Source organism: Salvelinus alpinus, chromosome 1, assembly GCF_045679555.1.
Source record: "Salvelinus alpinus chromosome 1, SLU_Salpinus.1, whole genome shotgun sequence".
Taxonomy (NCBI): domain Eukaryota; kingdom Metazoa; phylum Chordata; class Actinopteri; order Salmoniformes; family Salmonidae; genus Salvelinus; species Salvelinus alpinus.
Genome location: NC_092086.1, coordinates 103,768,666 through 103,783,847, shown reverse-complemented (window position 1 = coordinate 103,783,847; position 15,182 = coordinate 103,768,666). Strand labels below are relative to the sequence as shown.

The 15,182-nt window shown below is 44.9% G+C and overlaps 1 protein-coding gene across 2 annotated transcripts in view; it reads left to right on the top strand.

Moving 5' to 3' along the window:
* The first annotated feature begins 1,241 nt into the window (after positions 1 to 1,241).
* Positions 1,242 to 15,182, top strand: part of LOC139555074 (uncharacterized) — a 42,766-nt gene continuing 28,825 nt past the window's right edge. Inside the window, exons 1-2 of one of the 2 annotated variants that reach the window (XM_071368581.1) lie at positions 1,242 to 2,061; positions 8,443 to 8,633. In XM_071368581.1, the coding sequence (XP_071224682.1) occupies positions 2,003 to 2,061; positions 8,443 to 8,633 (250 nt within the window). In that variant the 5' untranslated portion in view covers positions 1,242 to 2,002. Of the gene's footprint in view, positions 2,062 to 5,220; positions 6,309 to 8,442; positions 8,634 to 15,182 lie in introns of those variants that run through there. The other variant, XM_071368669.1, reaches the window with a different exon arrangement.

Genomic DNA, 15,182 nt, shown 5'->3' with positions numbered 1-15,182 from the left:
CCATTATATTGACCAGATGCTCAAGTGGCCACTCTAACAATGAAAAATAAATGTCTTCAAAAATGGAAGGCAATCGAGTCGGGAGCAGGCAAGGTCAGATGGGACCATTCTAGCCAATGAGAGGGCAGATATGCTTGTAAAGAACAGGCACAACTCCGATATATAGTGTTTTTTCAGGGATGTCACGTGTCCTACTTATATCAGTACACTAACAAACTAAGCATTACGCAACTTCTATTCTATCAAATAAGCCCAATATAGAAAATAAGCCTTTACATTTTTTCTTAACCCAATTCGACACTCATTGACCTCCATACAAAAAGTCCTTGCTTGGTGAGCGGAGAAAAAAACGGACAAAACACTACGTGCTGGAGGAGACAGATTTTATGCACAGTTATCCCTCTGCTTCGCCTCTTACACCTCGATCACACCGATAGTGTTTATTAATTTCCAATGGAACGTTGCGTCAGCATTGCGTTGCAGAGGCAGTTGCTGTGGGTTCTGTGTGGTGCATACGTTGTATTTATCAAACGTATGCTTGACAGAAATGGTAGCAGAAGATGAATGTCCAGATGATGCTGCGTACCATTTTGCGTAATGTTATGCAGCATCTGAATCTGTGCAACAAAAATGTAACACCTTCTGCTACCATTTCTGTCAAGCTGTTTACACACAGTTTTTGTTCGATAAATCCAACTATGCACCACAGGAGGTTGGTGGCACCTTAATTGGGGAGAATCAGTGGATTGGTATCAAATACATCAAACACATGGTTTCTAGGTGTTTGATGCCATTCCATTCGCTCAGTTCCAGCCATTATTTTGAGCTGTCCTCCCCTCAGCAGCCTCCACTGGTATGCACCACACAGAACACACTACAACTGCCTCTGCAATGCTGCAAGGCAAACACAGCATTCCATTGGAAATGAATGTACTTCTGGTGTACCAAAATGCAATGACTCTGTCAGTGTGATTGAGGCTTATGTGGCGAAGCCAGAGGGATAACTGCGCCCAAAATCTGTCTTCTCCAGCAGGTGGCGATTTGTAAAAAGACTGTCGCTGTGATCGAGGCGTTACTACGGTTTAGCAGGTGTTATAGCAGATATTGCGAAAAGCTTGTTACTCGCTCATAACAATGCAGTAAAAATGTCAACGAGTATACAAATAATAAAATAAAATAAAAAAACTAGACGCAGAACTGTTAGATAAAAGTTCCCTGTTTGATGATATTGCTTTGTCGAAACATGTCAAACATCTGATTCGGGTCGACTGTTTCAGAATTCTTTGAAGTTGTCTCTTTCTGTTGCTTATGAAAGATGGTAATGGGGGAGTTATATTAACCTGAACGGGGCTATTGCCATGAACGTGACATGGGGAAGCCGGTGAGGGAGGCGCGCCCTGATCGATCAAATCGAACGATAATCTGCGCCACTCGTTCATATTGTAAACATTACAGCATGCTGCATCACGCAGGAAAAATACATATATTTTAAAACTAGTTTTCATTGTATGCAATCAACACCCGGTTCACCCGAGGCATGAATAGAATCCCCCCCAATGTTAGTGAACGTACACCGATACTATTCGGTGTGACAGAGCGCTCTATGTTACAGTGATATCGATTGGTTGAAACCTATTGCGAGAAAGAATACTTCTTACGTAATCAGGTCGAGTTTACTTTGAGGAACAGGAGGGACGACTTTCACATTGCATTTCGATGAACGAGGGTAGTGATAAACGTGGTTTGGGACTGCCCTCAAGTGGAGTTTTCGTGACTTTGTAGGACCTCGGACCCCACGCTCCGACCAACGTTTTATCGACCTCGGAATAGCAGAGCAGATAGCAAGGGTCTCTTTGGACCAGCAGCAAGCATGCTAACTTCTCTGTTCGCATTTGGAACTGTTATTCATGCTTGTTATGCGTATGATTTTTTTTGAAGTTCGTGGGTAATCGGGGGAGGGAAACTTAAACTAGATTTATTCATTTTTAAAGTCAAAGTAATTATGTTGGGGAATGAGGGGATCTATGCAGCGAAGAAGAGGAAGAAACCCGTCCAGAAAAGGTAATAATATTTTGTAGGCTAAGATGTCTTCACTGCTTTCTGCTTCTGTGAATGCATGCCTTTTCTTATATATAAGTAGTGAGCAGGATTGGCATAGTTCTGTTATAATCTCCACCCGGCACAGCCAGAAGAGGACTGGCCACCCCTCATAGCCTGGTTCCTCTCTAGGTTTCTTCCTAGGTTTTGGCCTTTCTAGGGAGTTTTTCCTAGCCACCGTGCTTCTACACCTGCATTGCTTGCTGTTTGGGGTTTTAGGCTGGGTTTCTGTACAGCACTTCGAGATATTAGCTGATGTACGAAGGGCTATATAAAATAAACTTGATTTGATTTTGATTTGATTTGAAATAGATCATATTTTTAGGCCGAGGTATGTATAGTTTTTTGTGTGCTCTCGGGCAACGGTGTCTAGATGGAATTTGTATTCGTGGTCCTGGGAACTGGACCTTTTTCGGAACACCATTATTGTTGTCTTACTGAGATTTATTGTCAGGGTCCAGGTCTGACAGAATCTGTGCAGAAGATCTAGGTGCTGCTGTAGGCCCTCCTTGGTTGGGGACCAGATCATCCCTCGACCACAAGCACTATCCCAATTCCCGTCTTCTAGATTTGGTCCAAAGTCAATAGTCTACCTAGTTGAGGAAGCTCAACTCTGTTCTCTTATATCGAGGCAGAGTTGATTTTGAATAACTGGTCGCTCGATTTGCTAGAAACAAGCTGGGCCAAAGTGTAGTTTACTACAGCAGAGCAGAGGAGGCACATGGTTTTCCGCCCAGAGTACAGGCTGCTGACTGGGAGTACATGGACATACAACATCTTCAGGCCAACTTATTTTTTTTATTTTTTTACAGTAATAACACTGCAAAGTAGACTATTAAAAAGTCACTGTAGTGTGTTAAAAGAACTTTCATCTGATGAGAATGAGAGGAGTGCATTGACATTAGAACACAGCCTCTGCTGTTCCCCCCCAAACAAACATTTAAAGTGACTCCAAGGAGGGATTTTAACATCTGTATGAGTGTGATGATGTTTACCTGGCTGGCTTCCTCACACACAGACTTGACTTGCAGACAGACAGACATGACAGCGATTCAGGCAAAAAGACAGACAGACCGGCAAGAGGGCAGACAGACATGACAGACAGACAGGCGGAAACTTCACACTGAATAGCTCAGGGGGCTGGGATTAATTTACAGTAAGCCACAATTTACAGTAAGACTCAACTGTTATGGGAAACATTGTTTTGTTTGGTTATTGTGCACTAATGCGGTATAGTGATGGCAGAGTGGACTGTGAGGTTGTTTGAAGGACAGTAAAGTTTACTGGAGTCTACTATAGTTTACTCTCTAGGGTAGTTTGCTCTCTCCTCTTTCTTCCAAAGGAATGCAATGTGGCCCGATTGCCTAGCTTTACTAAGGACATTAACCACTGTGAGAGAATGGAAGCTCCAGAAAATGATCCAACCAGTGTTGATCTATCTGGTATAATTCACAATGCACACACAGCCTATCCTCGTGCTTTTATTCCAAGTTCTCCAGGTCCTGCTTTCTCTCTCCTCTGTATTTCTTTATTCCCTTATCTTCTCTTTCCTCTCTCTCTCTCTCTCTCTCTCTCTCTCTCTCTCTCTCTCTCTCTCTCTCTCTCTCTCTCTCTCTCTCTCTCTCTCTCTCTCTCTCTCTCTCTCTCTCTCTCTCTCTCTCTCTCTCTCTCTCTCTCTCTCTCTCTCTCTCTCTCTCTCTCTCTCTCTCTCTCTCTCTCTCTCTCTATCTGTCTCTCTCTGTCTCTCTCTCTCTCTCTGTGTCTCTCTGTCTCTCTCTCTCTGTGTCTCTCTGTGTCGCTCTCTTTCTGTCTCTCTGTCGATCTCTCTCTCTGTCGGTCTCTCTCTCTCTGTCAGTCTCTCTCTATCTCTCTCTTTCTCTCACTCGCTCTCTTTCTCTCACTCGCTCTCTGTTTTTCATTGTCTTCTCTGTGCAGTTGTCCCTCCTGCTGAAGTTGTATGGACAGTGTGTGTCCGTGGATGGTTACGTTTGGTGAGTCCATGGTGGGACTGGTTTGGCACCAACCTGTTATCTATCTAAAGATAGGGTCGACATGCGGGCCAGGTCACCATAGCAATCAACTCCTCAATCACTTATCACAGAGAAAAAGATAGATGGAATAAGATAGAGAAGGAGAGAAAGGAGAGACGTCGAGAAAGAGAACGACGGAACAGAATGTGTAGGCATATCTGCATGTGTTCATATTGTGTGCACTGTCTATGTCTCCATCTGTTTGTGGGGGGCAGGGTAGAAAGAGGGCTGGAGGGATGGAAGGAAGAGGATCTGAAGAAAATATGTTTAAAACATAAACTGCATGCAGAATTTATGATGACATGTGGCTGCTGTGACAATGATTGGCTTATGAGGCCCTATACGTCAACACACACACACACACACACACACACACACACACACACACACACACACACACACATACACACACACACACACACATACACACACACACACACACACAAGGCCCGGGGCCTCGCTCTTGGGCCACTCGGCTGGACCGGACAAATTTGCCCTCTGATGTAGGGAAATGCAGATGGGGCTTTTATTGTGCCCCAACCCCTCCCTCCCTTCACTCACTCACTCACTCATTTATTCACTCACTCATTTATTCACTCACTCATTTATTCACTCACTCACTCACTCACTCTCTCACACACACACACACACACACACACACACACACACACACACACACACACACACACACACACACACACACACACACACACACACACACACACACACACACACACACACACACACACACACACACACACATACATACATGCAGGAACACACACACACACACCTCTGTGCAATTGCAGATCTGTAGTGAGGAGAGAGAAGGACAAAGGAGGGTGTGTGTGTGTGTGTGCCAAGGCATATTGCGGAGAAACAAAGAGAGCTGTAAATGCTTCTGTCTTGATGGACACATGGTGGAATTGTATAATGAGGCATTAGTAACATACACACCATGCAGACTCTCTCTCTCTCTCTCTCTCTCTCTCTCTCTCTCTCTCTCTCTCTCTCTCTCTCTCTCTCTCTCTCTCTCTCTCTCTCTCTCTCTCTCTCTCTCTCTCTCTCTCTCTCTCTCTCTCTCTCTCTCTCTCTCTCTCTCTCTCTGTGTTATGGGAGGGGGTTTTGGCAGACTGTGTGTCGTGTCCAGGCCTGTTCTAGCAGAGTAATCCTGCTGTAATGTGTTGTAGTTACACTGGCAGAGCCCCGGTAAACCTCATGATGCTGCAGGCTCGCAATGATGACATCACTCCTTTTTAGGATGTTTTTATGGTTTCTTTAGTGCACAATCAATGCTTCGAAAGAAAAGCCCTTGTCTAAGGCACTGCATCTCAATCCTTGAGGCGTCACTACAGACACCCTGGTTCGATTCCAGGCTGTATCACAACCGGCCGTGATTAGCAGTCCCATAGGGCGGCACACAATTTACCCAGCGTCGTCCAGGTTTGGCCGGTGTAGGCCGTCATTGTAAATAAGAATTTGTTCTTTACTGACTTGTCTAGTTAAATATAAGGTTAAATACATTTTTTTTGTGTACTTTCCCCCTCTTGAAATTGTATTGGCCCTGTCAGATGTCTTTGAAATTGACCTTAATTGGGACTCTAGAAGGCATCACTGGTTAACGATCGTGAAATGTTATGCTGAAATAAATCATCCTGTAATTCAGAACCAACCGGAGTGTGAGTTCCATGTGTTTCCCAAAGGACAGACCATGGGTTCAGTAACCATGCCTCCTCCCCAAGGTATAGAGGAGCCAGCCAGTCACTCTGTCCTCTGGGGCAGCAGCAGTGGAACTGAAATCCTGTTTGTCCTTATGCTATGCTGCCTGGGGCTGCAGACTACAGGATGGCCTCTGGATTAGACATCACACAGGCTGCATCTCTATAATGGAAAGTCATTTTCTCTCCTCTCCCTCAATTTTATAGTCTAAAGGGGCTTGCCTCTTTCAAGCCCCTGAAAACATATTGTAAGTGACAGCAATAGCCAGATGATTACCAGTGTAAAGACAGACGCTGGGAGACGAGAAGCAAGTACAGGGAGTGAACATTTAATAAGCAACGGACATGAAACAGAACACGGACAGCGCATGGACAGGGGAAAAACAACATCAATCTTGACACTGGGAACAAACTGAGGAACAGACAGATAAAGAGGGGCAATCAACAAAGTGAAGGAGTCCAGGTGAGTCCAATATTGCGCTGACACACGTAGTGATGGTGACAGGGGAGCGGGAGCAGGTGTGACAACCAGACCTGTCATGAAGAATGGACTCTGTTTCCCAAACATCTGTTACTGTGTTCATTTTACATGTCCTGATATGCTTATAGAAGTGAGTCTTTGTTGTCTATTCATGGAACTGGTGTTGAGAAATTGACCTGAAACAGCTACTTATTCTCAGCCATCTGTTGACTACAGGGGCAGGGCATTTCAGGACAGTACAGTACCATTCAAAAGTTTGGACACACCTACTTATTCAAGTGTTTTTCTTTATTTTTAGGCATCAAAACTATGAAATAACACATGGAATCATGTAGTAACCAAAAGAGTGTTAAACAAATCAAAATATATTTTCTTCAAAGTATCCACCCTTTGCCTTGATGACAGCTTTGCACACTCTTGACATTCTCTCAACCAGCTTCATAAGGTAGTCACCTGGAATGTATTTCAATTAACAGATGTGCCTTGTTAAAAATTAATTTGTTGAATTTCTTTCCTTCTTAATGCGTTTGAGCCAATCAGTTGTGTTGTGACAAGGTAGGGGTGGTATACAGAAGATAGCCCTATTTGGTAAAAGACCAAGTCCATATTATGGCAAGAACAGCTCAAATAAGCAAAGACAGTCCATCATTACTTTAAGACATGAAGGTCAGTCAATCCGGGAAATTTCAAGAACTTTGAAAGTTTCTTCAAGTGCAGTCGCAAAAACCATCAAGCGCGAGGATGAAACTGGCTCTCATGAGGACCGCCACAGGAAAGGAAGACCCAGCATTACCTCTGTTGCAGAGGTTAAGTTCATTAGAGTTACCAGCCTCAGAAATTGCAGCCCAAATAAATTCTTCACAGAGTTCCAGTCACAGACACATCTCAACATCAACTGTTCAGAGGAGACTGTGTGAATCAGGCCTTCATAGTCGAATTGCTGCAAAGAAACCACTACTGAAGGACACCAATAAGAAAAGAGACTTGCTTGGGCCAAGAAACATGAATAATGAAGATTAGACCGGTGGAAATCTGTCCTTTGGTCTGATGAGTCCAAATGTGAGATTTTTGGATCCAACCGCCGTGTCTTTTTGAGACACAGAGTAGGTAAACGGATGATCCCTGCATGTGTGTTTCCCACTGTGAAGCAGGAGATGTGATGGTGGGGGGGTGCTTTGCTGGTGATATTTCTGTGATTTTTTATTTATTCAAGGCACACTTAACCAGCATGACTACGACAGCATTCTGCAGCAATACGCTATCCCATCTGGTTTGCGCTTAGTGGGACTATAATTTGTTTTTCAACAGGACAATGACCCAACACACCTCCAGGCTGTGTAAGGGCTATTTGACCAAGAAGGAGAGTGATGGAGTGCTGCATCAGATGACCTGGCCTCCACAATCACCCGATCTCAACCCAGTTGAGATGGTTTGGTATGACTTGGACCGCAGAGTGAAGGAAAAGCAGCCAAAAAGTGCTTAGCATATGTGGGAACGCCTTCAAGACGGTTGGAAAAGCATTTCAGGTGAAGCTGGTTGAGAGAATACATAGAGTGTGCAAAACTGTCATCAAGGCAAATGGTGGCTACTTTGAAGAATCTCAAATATAAAATATATTTTGATTTGTTTAAAACTTTTTGGGTTACTACATGTGCTATTTCATTGTTTTGATGTCTTCACTATTATTCTCCAATGTAGAAAATAGTAAAAATAAAGAAAAACCCTTGAAGGAGTAGGTGTGCCCAAACTTTGGACTGGTACTGTAAGTGTGACTGACCAGGTACCTAATCTATTAAACTTCACTTCCTTTGACCACCTCCTCTCCGGAATGACCCCAGCAGCTGATAGGCATCACCTGACATAATTTGTATCATGGCACCAATGTGACTGACTGGTTTTGAACCTGGGTTGTCTGTTCACCATAAGACTGTGTTAGCTTGCTACTGACAATCAAATACTCTAGTAGTCCAAAGTCTGTGTTCAGTAGATTCCTAACCTTCCCTTGTCCTCTCTGGTTTGTTAACCTCTGCGCTAAAGCCTCTGACAATCAGCTGCAGTTCAGCTCTGTACAGTAGATTACTAATTCCCCCCCTCTCCCCTCCTCTCCTGTCCCCAGTCTGACGCATGCTCCAGGTGACGGTGTGGTAAAGACCAACCCTTCAAAACGTCACCGGAACCGTCTGAACGGGGAGCTGGACCGGCTGACCAGCCTGCTGCCCTTCTCCCCAGAGGTCAGGGGTAGGTTGGACAAATTGTCCGTCCTGCGGCTCAGCGTGGGATACGTCAAGGTCAAGAGCTTCTTCCATGGTGAGTGGAATTTGGAGGTGCACACACACAGACGCACGCACACACCATACATACAGGCACGCACACACACACACTACGTTTCTCGTTAAACTCACTGTTGGAAAGTAATGCACAGGCTATTAACATGCTCTACAGCAGGGATCATCAACTAGATTCAGCTTGAGCGGATGGTCAGGGGGCCAGGAACATAACTACAAATAATTTGTAGACTGCAAATATTGACTGCAAGAAGCCCAAACAGAAATAATATTTGACTAAAACATCATTTCAAACCTTGCTTACATTTATATACAGTAACTGCCTTAACTTCTTTGGGATAGGGGGCGGTATTTTGACGTCCGGATGAAAATCGTGCCCAAAGTAAACTGCCTGCAACTCAGGCCCAGAAGCTAGGATATGCATATAATTGGTACATTTGGATAGAAAACACAAAAGTTTCTAAAACTTTTAAAATAATGTCCGTGAGTATAACAGAACTGAAATTGCTGATTTCAATGGCTGGCACTTTTATAATAGGGCGAAATCGTGCCTGATTGCAGTTCCTAGGGCTTCCACTAGATGTCAACAGACTTTAGAAAGAGTTTCAGGCTGGTTTTTGGAAAAATGAGCCAGAAATTGTAGTTTTTCTAGGTGGCTCCCATTTTGGCGGTAGTGTTTCCAAGCGCGTGAATGAGAGCGCGTTGTTTGGAATTTTTCTCCGGTAAAGACAATAACGATTCTCCGTCTTAATAACGATTCTCCGTCTTATTCTCTGTCGGGGCCTCTCACTCCTCTTCCTATTCTGGTTAGCGCCAGTTTGAGCTGTTCTGTGAAGGGAGCAATATACAGCGCTGTACGAGATCTTCAGTTTCTTGGCAATTTCTGGCATGGAATAGCCTTCATTTCTCAGAACAAGAATAGACTGACGAGTTTCAGAAAAAAGGTCTTTGTTTCTGGCCATTTTGAGCCTGTAATCGAACCCACAAATGCTGATGCTCCAGATATTCAACTAGTCTAAAGAAGGCCAGTTTTATTGCTTCTTTAATCAGAACAACAGTTTTCAGCTGTGCTAACATAATTGCAAAAGGTTTTTCTAATGATCAATTAGACTTTAAAAATGCTAAACTTGGATTAGCTAACACAACGTGCCATTGGTACACAGGAGTGATGGTTGCTGACAATGGGCCTCTGTACGCCTATGTAAACTCAGCAAAAAAAGAAACGTCCCTTTTTCAGGACCCTGTCTTTCAAAGATAATTTGTAAAAATCCAAATAACTTCACAGATCTTCATTGTAAAGGGTTTAAACACTGTTTCCCATGCTTGTTCAGTGAACCATAAACAATTAATGAACATGCACCTGTGGAACGGTCGTTAAGACACTAACAGCTTACAGGCGGTAGGCAATTAAGGTCACGGTTATGAAAACTTAGGACACTAAAGAGGCCTTTCTACTGACTCTGAAAAACACCACAAGAAAGATGCCCAGGGTCCCTGCTCATCTTCGTGAACGTGCCTTAGGCATGCTGCAAGGAGGCATGAGGACTGCAGATGTGGCCAGGGCAATAAATTGCAATGTCTGTACGCCTAAGACGCCTAAGACAGCTCTACAGGGAGACAGGACGGACAGCTGATCGTCCTCGCAGTGGCAGACCACGTGTAACAACACCTGCACAGGATCGGTACATCCGAACATCACACCTGCGGGACAGGTACAGGATGGCAACAACAACTGCCCGAGTTACACCAGGAATGCACAATCCCTCCATCAGTGCTCAGACTGTCCGCAATAGGCTGAGAGAGGCTGGACTGAGGGCTTGTAGGCCTGTTGTAAGACAGGTCCTCACCAGACATCACCAGCAACACCGTCGCCTATGGGCACAAACCCACCGTCGCTGGACCAGACAGGACTGGCAAAAAGTGCTCTTCACTGACAATTTGCGGTTTTGTCTCATCAGGGGTGATAGTCGGATTCGCGTTTATCGTTGAAGGAATGAGTGTAGCGTGATCAATTTGGAGGTGGAGGGTCCGTCATGGTCTGGGGCGGTGTGTCACAGCATCAACGGACTAAGCTTGTTGTCATTGCAGGCAATCTCACCTCTGTGCGTTACAAGGAAGACATCCTCCTCCCTCGTGGTACCCTTCCTGCAGGCTCATCCTGACATGACCCTCCAGCATTTTTTTTTAACATTTTTTTTCAACATTATTTAACCAGGTAGGCAAGTTGAGAACAAGTTCTCATTTACAATTGCGAGCTGGCCAAGATAAAGCAAAGCAGTTCGACACATACAACAACACAGAGTTACACATGGAGTAAAACAAACATACAGTCAATAATACAGTAGAAAAATAAGTATATATACAATGTGAGCAAATGAGGTGAGATAAGGGAGGTAAAGGTAAAAAGAAGGCCATGGTGGCGAAGTAAATACAATATAGCAAGTAAAACACTGGAATGGTAGATTTGCAGTGGAAGAATGTGCAAAGTAGAGATAGAAATAATGGGGTGCAAAGGAGCAAAATAAATAAATACAGTAGGGGGAGAGGTAGTTGTTTGGGCTAAATTATTGATGGGCTATGTACAGGTGCGGTAATCTGTGAGCTGCTCTGACAGCTGGTGCTTAAAGCTAGTGGGGGAGATAAGTGTTTCCAGTTTCAGAGATTTTTGTAGTTCATTCCAGTCATTGGCAGCAGAGAACTGGAAGGAGTGGCGGCCAAAGGAAGAATTGGTTTTGTGGGTGACCAGAGAGATATACCTGCTGGAGCGCGTGCTACAGGTGGGTGCTGCTATGGTGACCAGCGAGCTGAGATAAGGGGGGACTTTACCTAGCAGGGTCTTGTAAATGACCTGGAGCCAGTAGGTTTGGCGACGAGTATGAAGCGAGGGCCAGCCAACGAGAGCGTACAGGTCACAGTGGTGGGTAGTATATGGGGCTTTGGTGACAAAACGGATGGCACTGTGATAGACTGCATCCAATTTATTGAGTAGGGTATTGGAGGCTATTTTGTAAATGACATCGCCGAAGTCGAAAGGATCGGTAGGATGGTCAGTTTTACAAGGGTATGTTTGGCAGCATGAGTGAAGGATGCTTTGTTGCGAAATAGGAAGCCAATTCTAGATTTAACTTTAGATTGGAGATGTTTGATGTGAGTCTGGAAGGAGAGTTTACAGTCTAACCAGACACCTAAGTATTTGTAGTTGTCCACATATTCTAAGTCAGAACCGTCCATTTTGGACGGGCGAGCAGGTGCAGGCAGCGATCGGTTGAAGAGCATGCATTTAGTTTTACTTGTATTTAAGAGCAATTGGAGGCCATGGAAGGAGAGTTGTATGGCATTGAAGCTCGTCTGGAGGGTTGTTAACACAGTGTCCAAAGAAGGGCCAGAAGTATACAGAATGGTGTCTTCTGCGTAGAGGTGGATCAGAGACTCACCAGCAGCAAGAGCGACATCATTGATGTATACAGAGAAGAGAGTCGGTCCAAGAATTGAACCCTGTGGCACCCCCATAGAGACTGCCAGAGGCCCGGACAACAGGCCCTCCGATTTGACACACTGAACTCTATCAGAGAAGTAGTTGGTGAACCAGGCGAGGCAATCATTTGAGAAACCAAGGCTATCGAGTCTGCCGATGAGGATGTGGTGATTGACAGAGTCGAAAGCCTTGGCCAGGTCAATGAATACGGCTACACAGTATTGTTTCTTATCGACAATGCCACCAGCCATACTGCTCGTTCTGTGCGTGATTTGACCCCTCCCTTTGTTCAGCGACACAATATTCAATTTCTGTTAGTCACATGTCTGTGGAACTTGTTCAGTTTATGTCTCAGTTGTTGAATCTTGTTATGTCCATACAAATATTTACACATGTAAATAGTTTATAAAAATACACACACACACACACACACACACAGCAGTTTATATACACACACACATACTAAACCTGGTATCGAAGTCAAAATGCTGGTATTGTGACAACACTAACACATTAGGGGGAGAGACTACACTACAGTAAATAAAAGGAACAGGTAATTAAAGAGCAGCAGTAAAATAGCAATAGCGAAACTATATACAGGGGGTACAGGAAAGAGTCAATGTGCGGGGGCACCGGTTAGTCGAGGTAATTGAGGTAATATGTACATGTAGGTAGAGTTATTAAAGTGACTATGCATAGATAATAACAGAGAGTAGCAGCGGCGTAAAAGATGGGGTGGGCAATGCAAATAGTCTGGGTAGCCATTTGATTAGATGTTCAGGAGTCTTATGCCTTGGGGGTAGAAGCTGTTTGGAAGCTTCTTGGAACTAGACTTGGCTCTCTGGTACTGCTTGCCGTGCGGTAGCAGAGAGAACAGTCTATGACTAGGGTGGCTGGAGTCTATGACAATTTTTAGGGCCTTCCTCTGACACCGCCTGGTATAGAGGTCCTGGATGGCAGGAAGCTTGGCCCCAGTGATGTACTAGGTTGTATGCACTACCCTCTCTAGTGCCTTGCGGTCGGAGGCCGAGCAGTTGCCATACCAGGCAGTGATGGAACCAGTCAGGATGCTATCGATGGTGCAGCTGTAGAACCTTTTGAGGATCTGAGGACCCATGCCAAATCTTTTCAGTCTCCTAAGGGGGAATAGGTTTTGTCGTGCCCTCTTCACAACTGTCTTGGTGTGCTTGGACCATGTTAGTTTGTTGGTGATGTGGACACCAAGGAACTTGAAGCTCTCAACCTGCTTCCCTACAGCCCCGTCAATGAGAATGGGGGCGTGCTTGGTCCTCCTTTTCCTGTCGTCCACAATCATCTCCTTTGTCTTGATCATGTTGAGGGAGAGATTTTTGTCCTGGCACCACTCGGCCAGGTTTCTGACCTCCTCCGTATAGGCTATCTCGTCGTTGTCGGTGACCAGGCCTACCACTGTTGTGTCATCAGCAAACTTAATGATGGTGTTGGAGTCATGCCTAGGCATGCAGTCATGAGTGAACAGGGAGTACAGGAGGGGACTGAGCACGCACCCCCGAGGGGCCCCTGTGTTGAGGATCAGCGTGGCGGATGTGATGTTACCTACCCTTACCACCTGGAGGCGGACCGTCATGGAGGATTCTCATGTAGGTGTTCCTTTTGTCCAGGTGGGAAAGGGCAGTGTGGAGTGCAATAGAGATTGCATCATCTGTGGACCTGTTAGGACGGTATGCAAATTGGAGTGGGTCTAGGGTTTCTGGGATAATGGTGTTGATGTAAGCCATGACCAGCCTTTCAAAGCACTTCATGGCTACTGATGTGAGTGCTACTGGTCGGTAGTCATTTAGGCAGTGTTCTTGGACACAGGGACTATGGTGGTCTCAGAAAGGGAGAGGTTGAAAATGTCAGTGAAGACACTTGCCAGTTGGTCAGCGCATGCTCGCAGTACACGTCCTGGTAATCCGTCTGGCCCTGCGGCCTTGTGAATGTTGACCTGTTTAAAGGTCTTACTCACATCTGCTGCGGAGAGCGTGATCAAACAGTCGTTCAGAACAGCTGGTGCTCTCATGCATGTTTCCGTGTTATTTGCCTCGAAGCGAGCATAGAAGTAGTTTAGCTTGTCTGGTAGGCTTGTGTCACTGGGCAGCTCTCGGCTGTGCTTCCCTTTGTAGTTTGTAATGGTTTGCAAGCCCTGCCACATCCAACAAGCGTCGGAGCTGATGTAGTACGATTCGATCTTAGTCCTGTATTGATGCTTTGCCTGTTTGATGGTTCGTCGGAGGGGATAGCGGGATTTCTTATAAGCTTCCGGGTTAGAGTCCTGCTCATTGACAGCAGCAGCTTTAGCCTTTAGCTCAGTGCGGATGTTGCCTGTAATCCATGGCTTCAGGTTGGGGTATGTACGTACGATTACTTTGGGGACGACGTCATCGATGCACTTATTTATGAAGCCAATGACTGATGTGGTGTACTCCTCAATGCCATCTGCTTCATCTGACCACTTTTTTATTGATCTAGTCACTGGTGCTTCCTGCTTTAATTTTTGCTTGTAAGCAGGAATCAGGAGGATAGAATTTTGGTCAGATTTGCCAAATGGAGTGCGAGGGAGAGCTTTGTACTGTGTGTGGAGTAAAGGTGGCCTCGAGTTTTTTTCCCTCTGATTGCACATTTAACATGCTGATAGAAATTTGGTAAAATGGATTTAAGTTTCCAGCCACTAGGAGCGCCACTTCTGGATGAGCGTTTTCCTGTTTGCGTATGGCGGAATACAGCTCATTGAGTGCAGTCTTAGTGCCAGCATCAATCTGTGGTGGTATGTAGACAGCTACAAAAAATACAGATGAAAACTTTCTAGGTAGATAGTGTGGTCTACAGCTTATAATGAGATACTCTACCTCAGGCGAGCAAAACCTCGAGACTAATAACATCATTCACGAGGCTGTCAGTTCCCTGAGGCAATATATAATATTTGGGAGAGACGTGAGAGACCGAATAAGTGAATTAATAAAGTTTTGGATGGCAATCAGCTTTGCAATCAGCATATTTTGCCTTTATGGTGTTCATATTATCACAAACAAAGCACAAGGTTAGTGAATTTATGTTAGCTTTAGCAGTCAGCTAGAA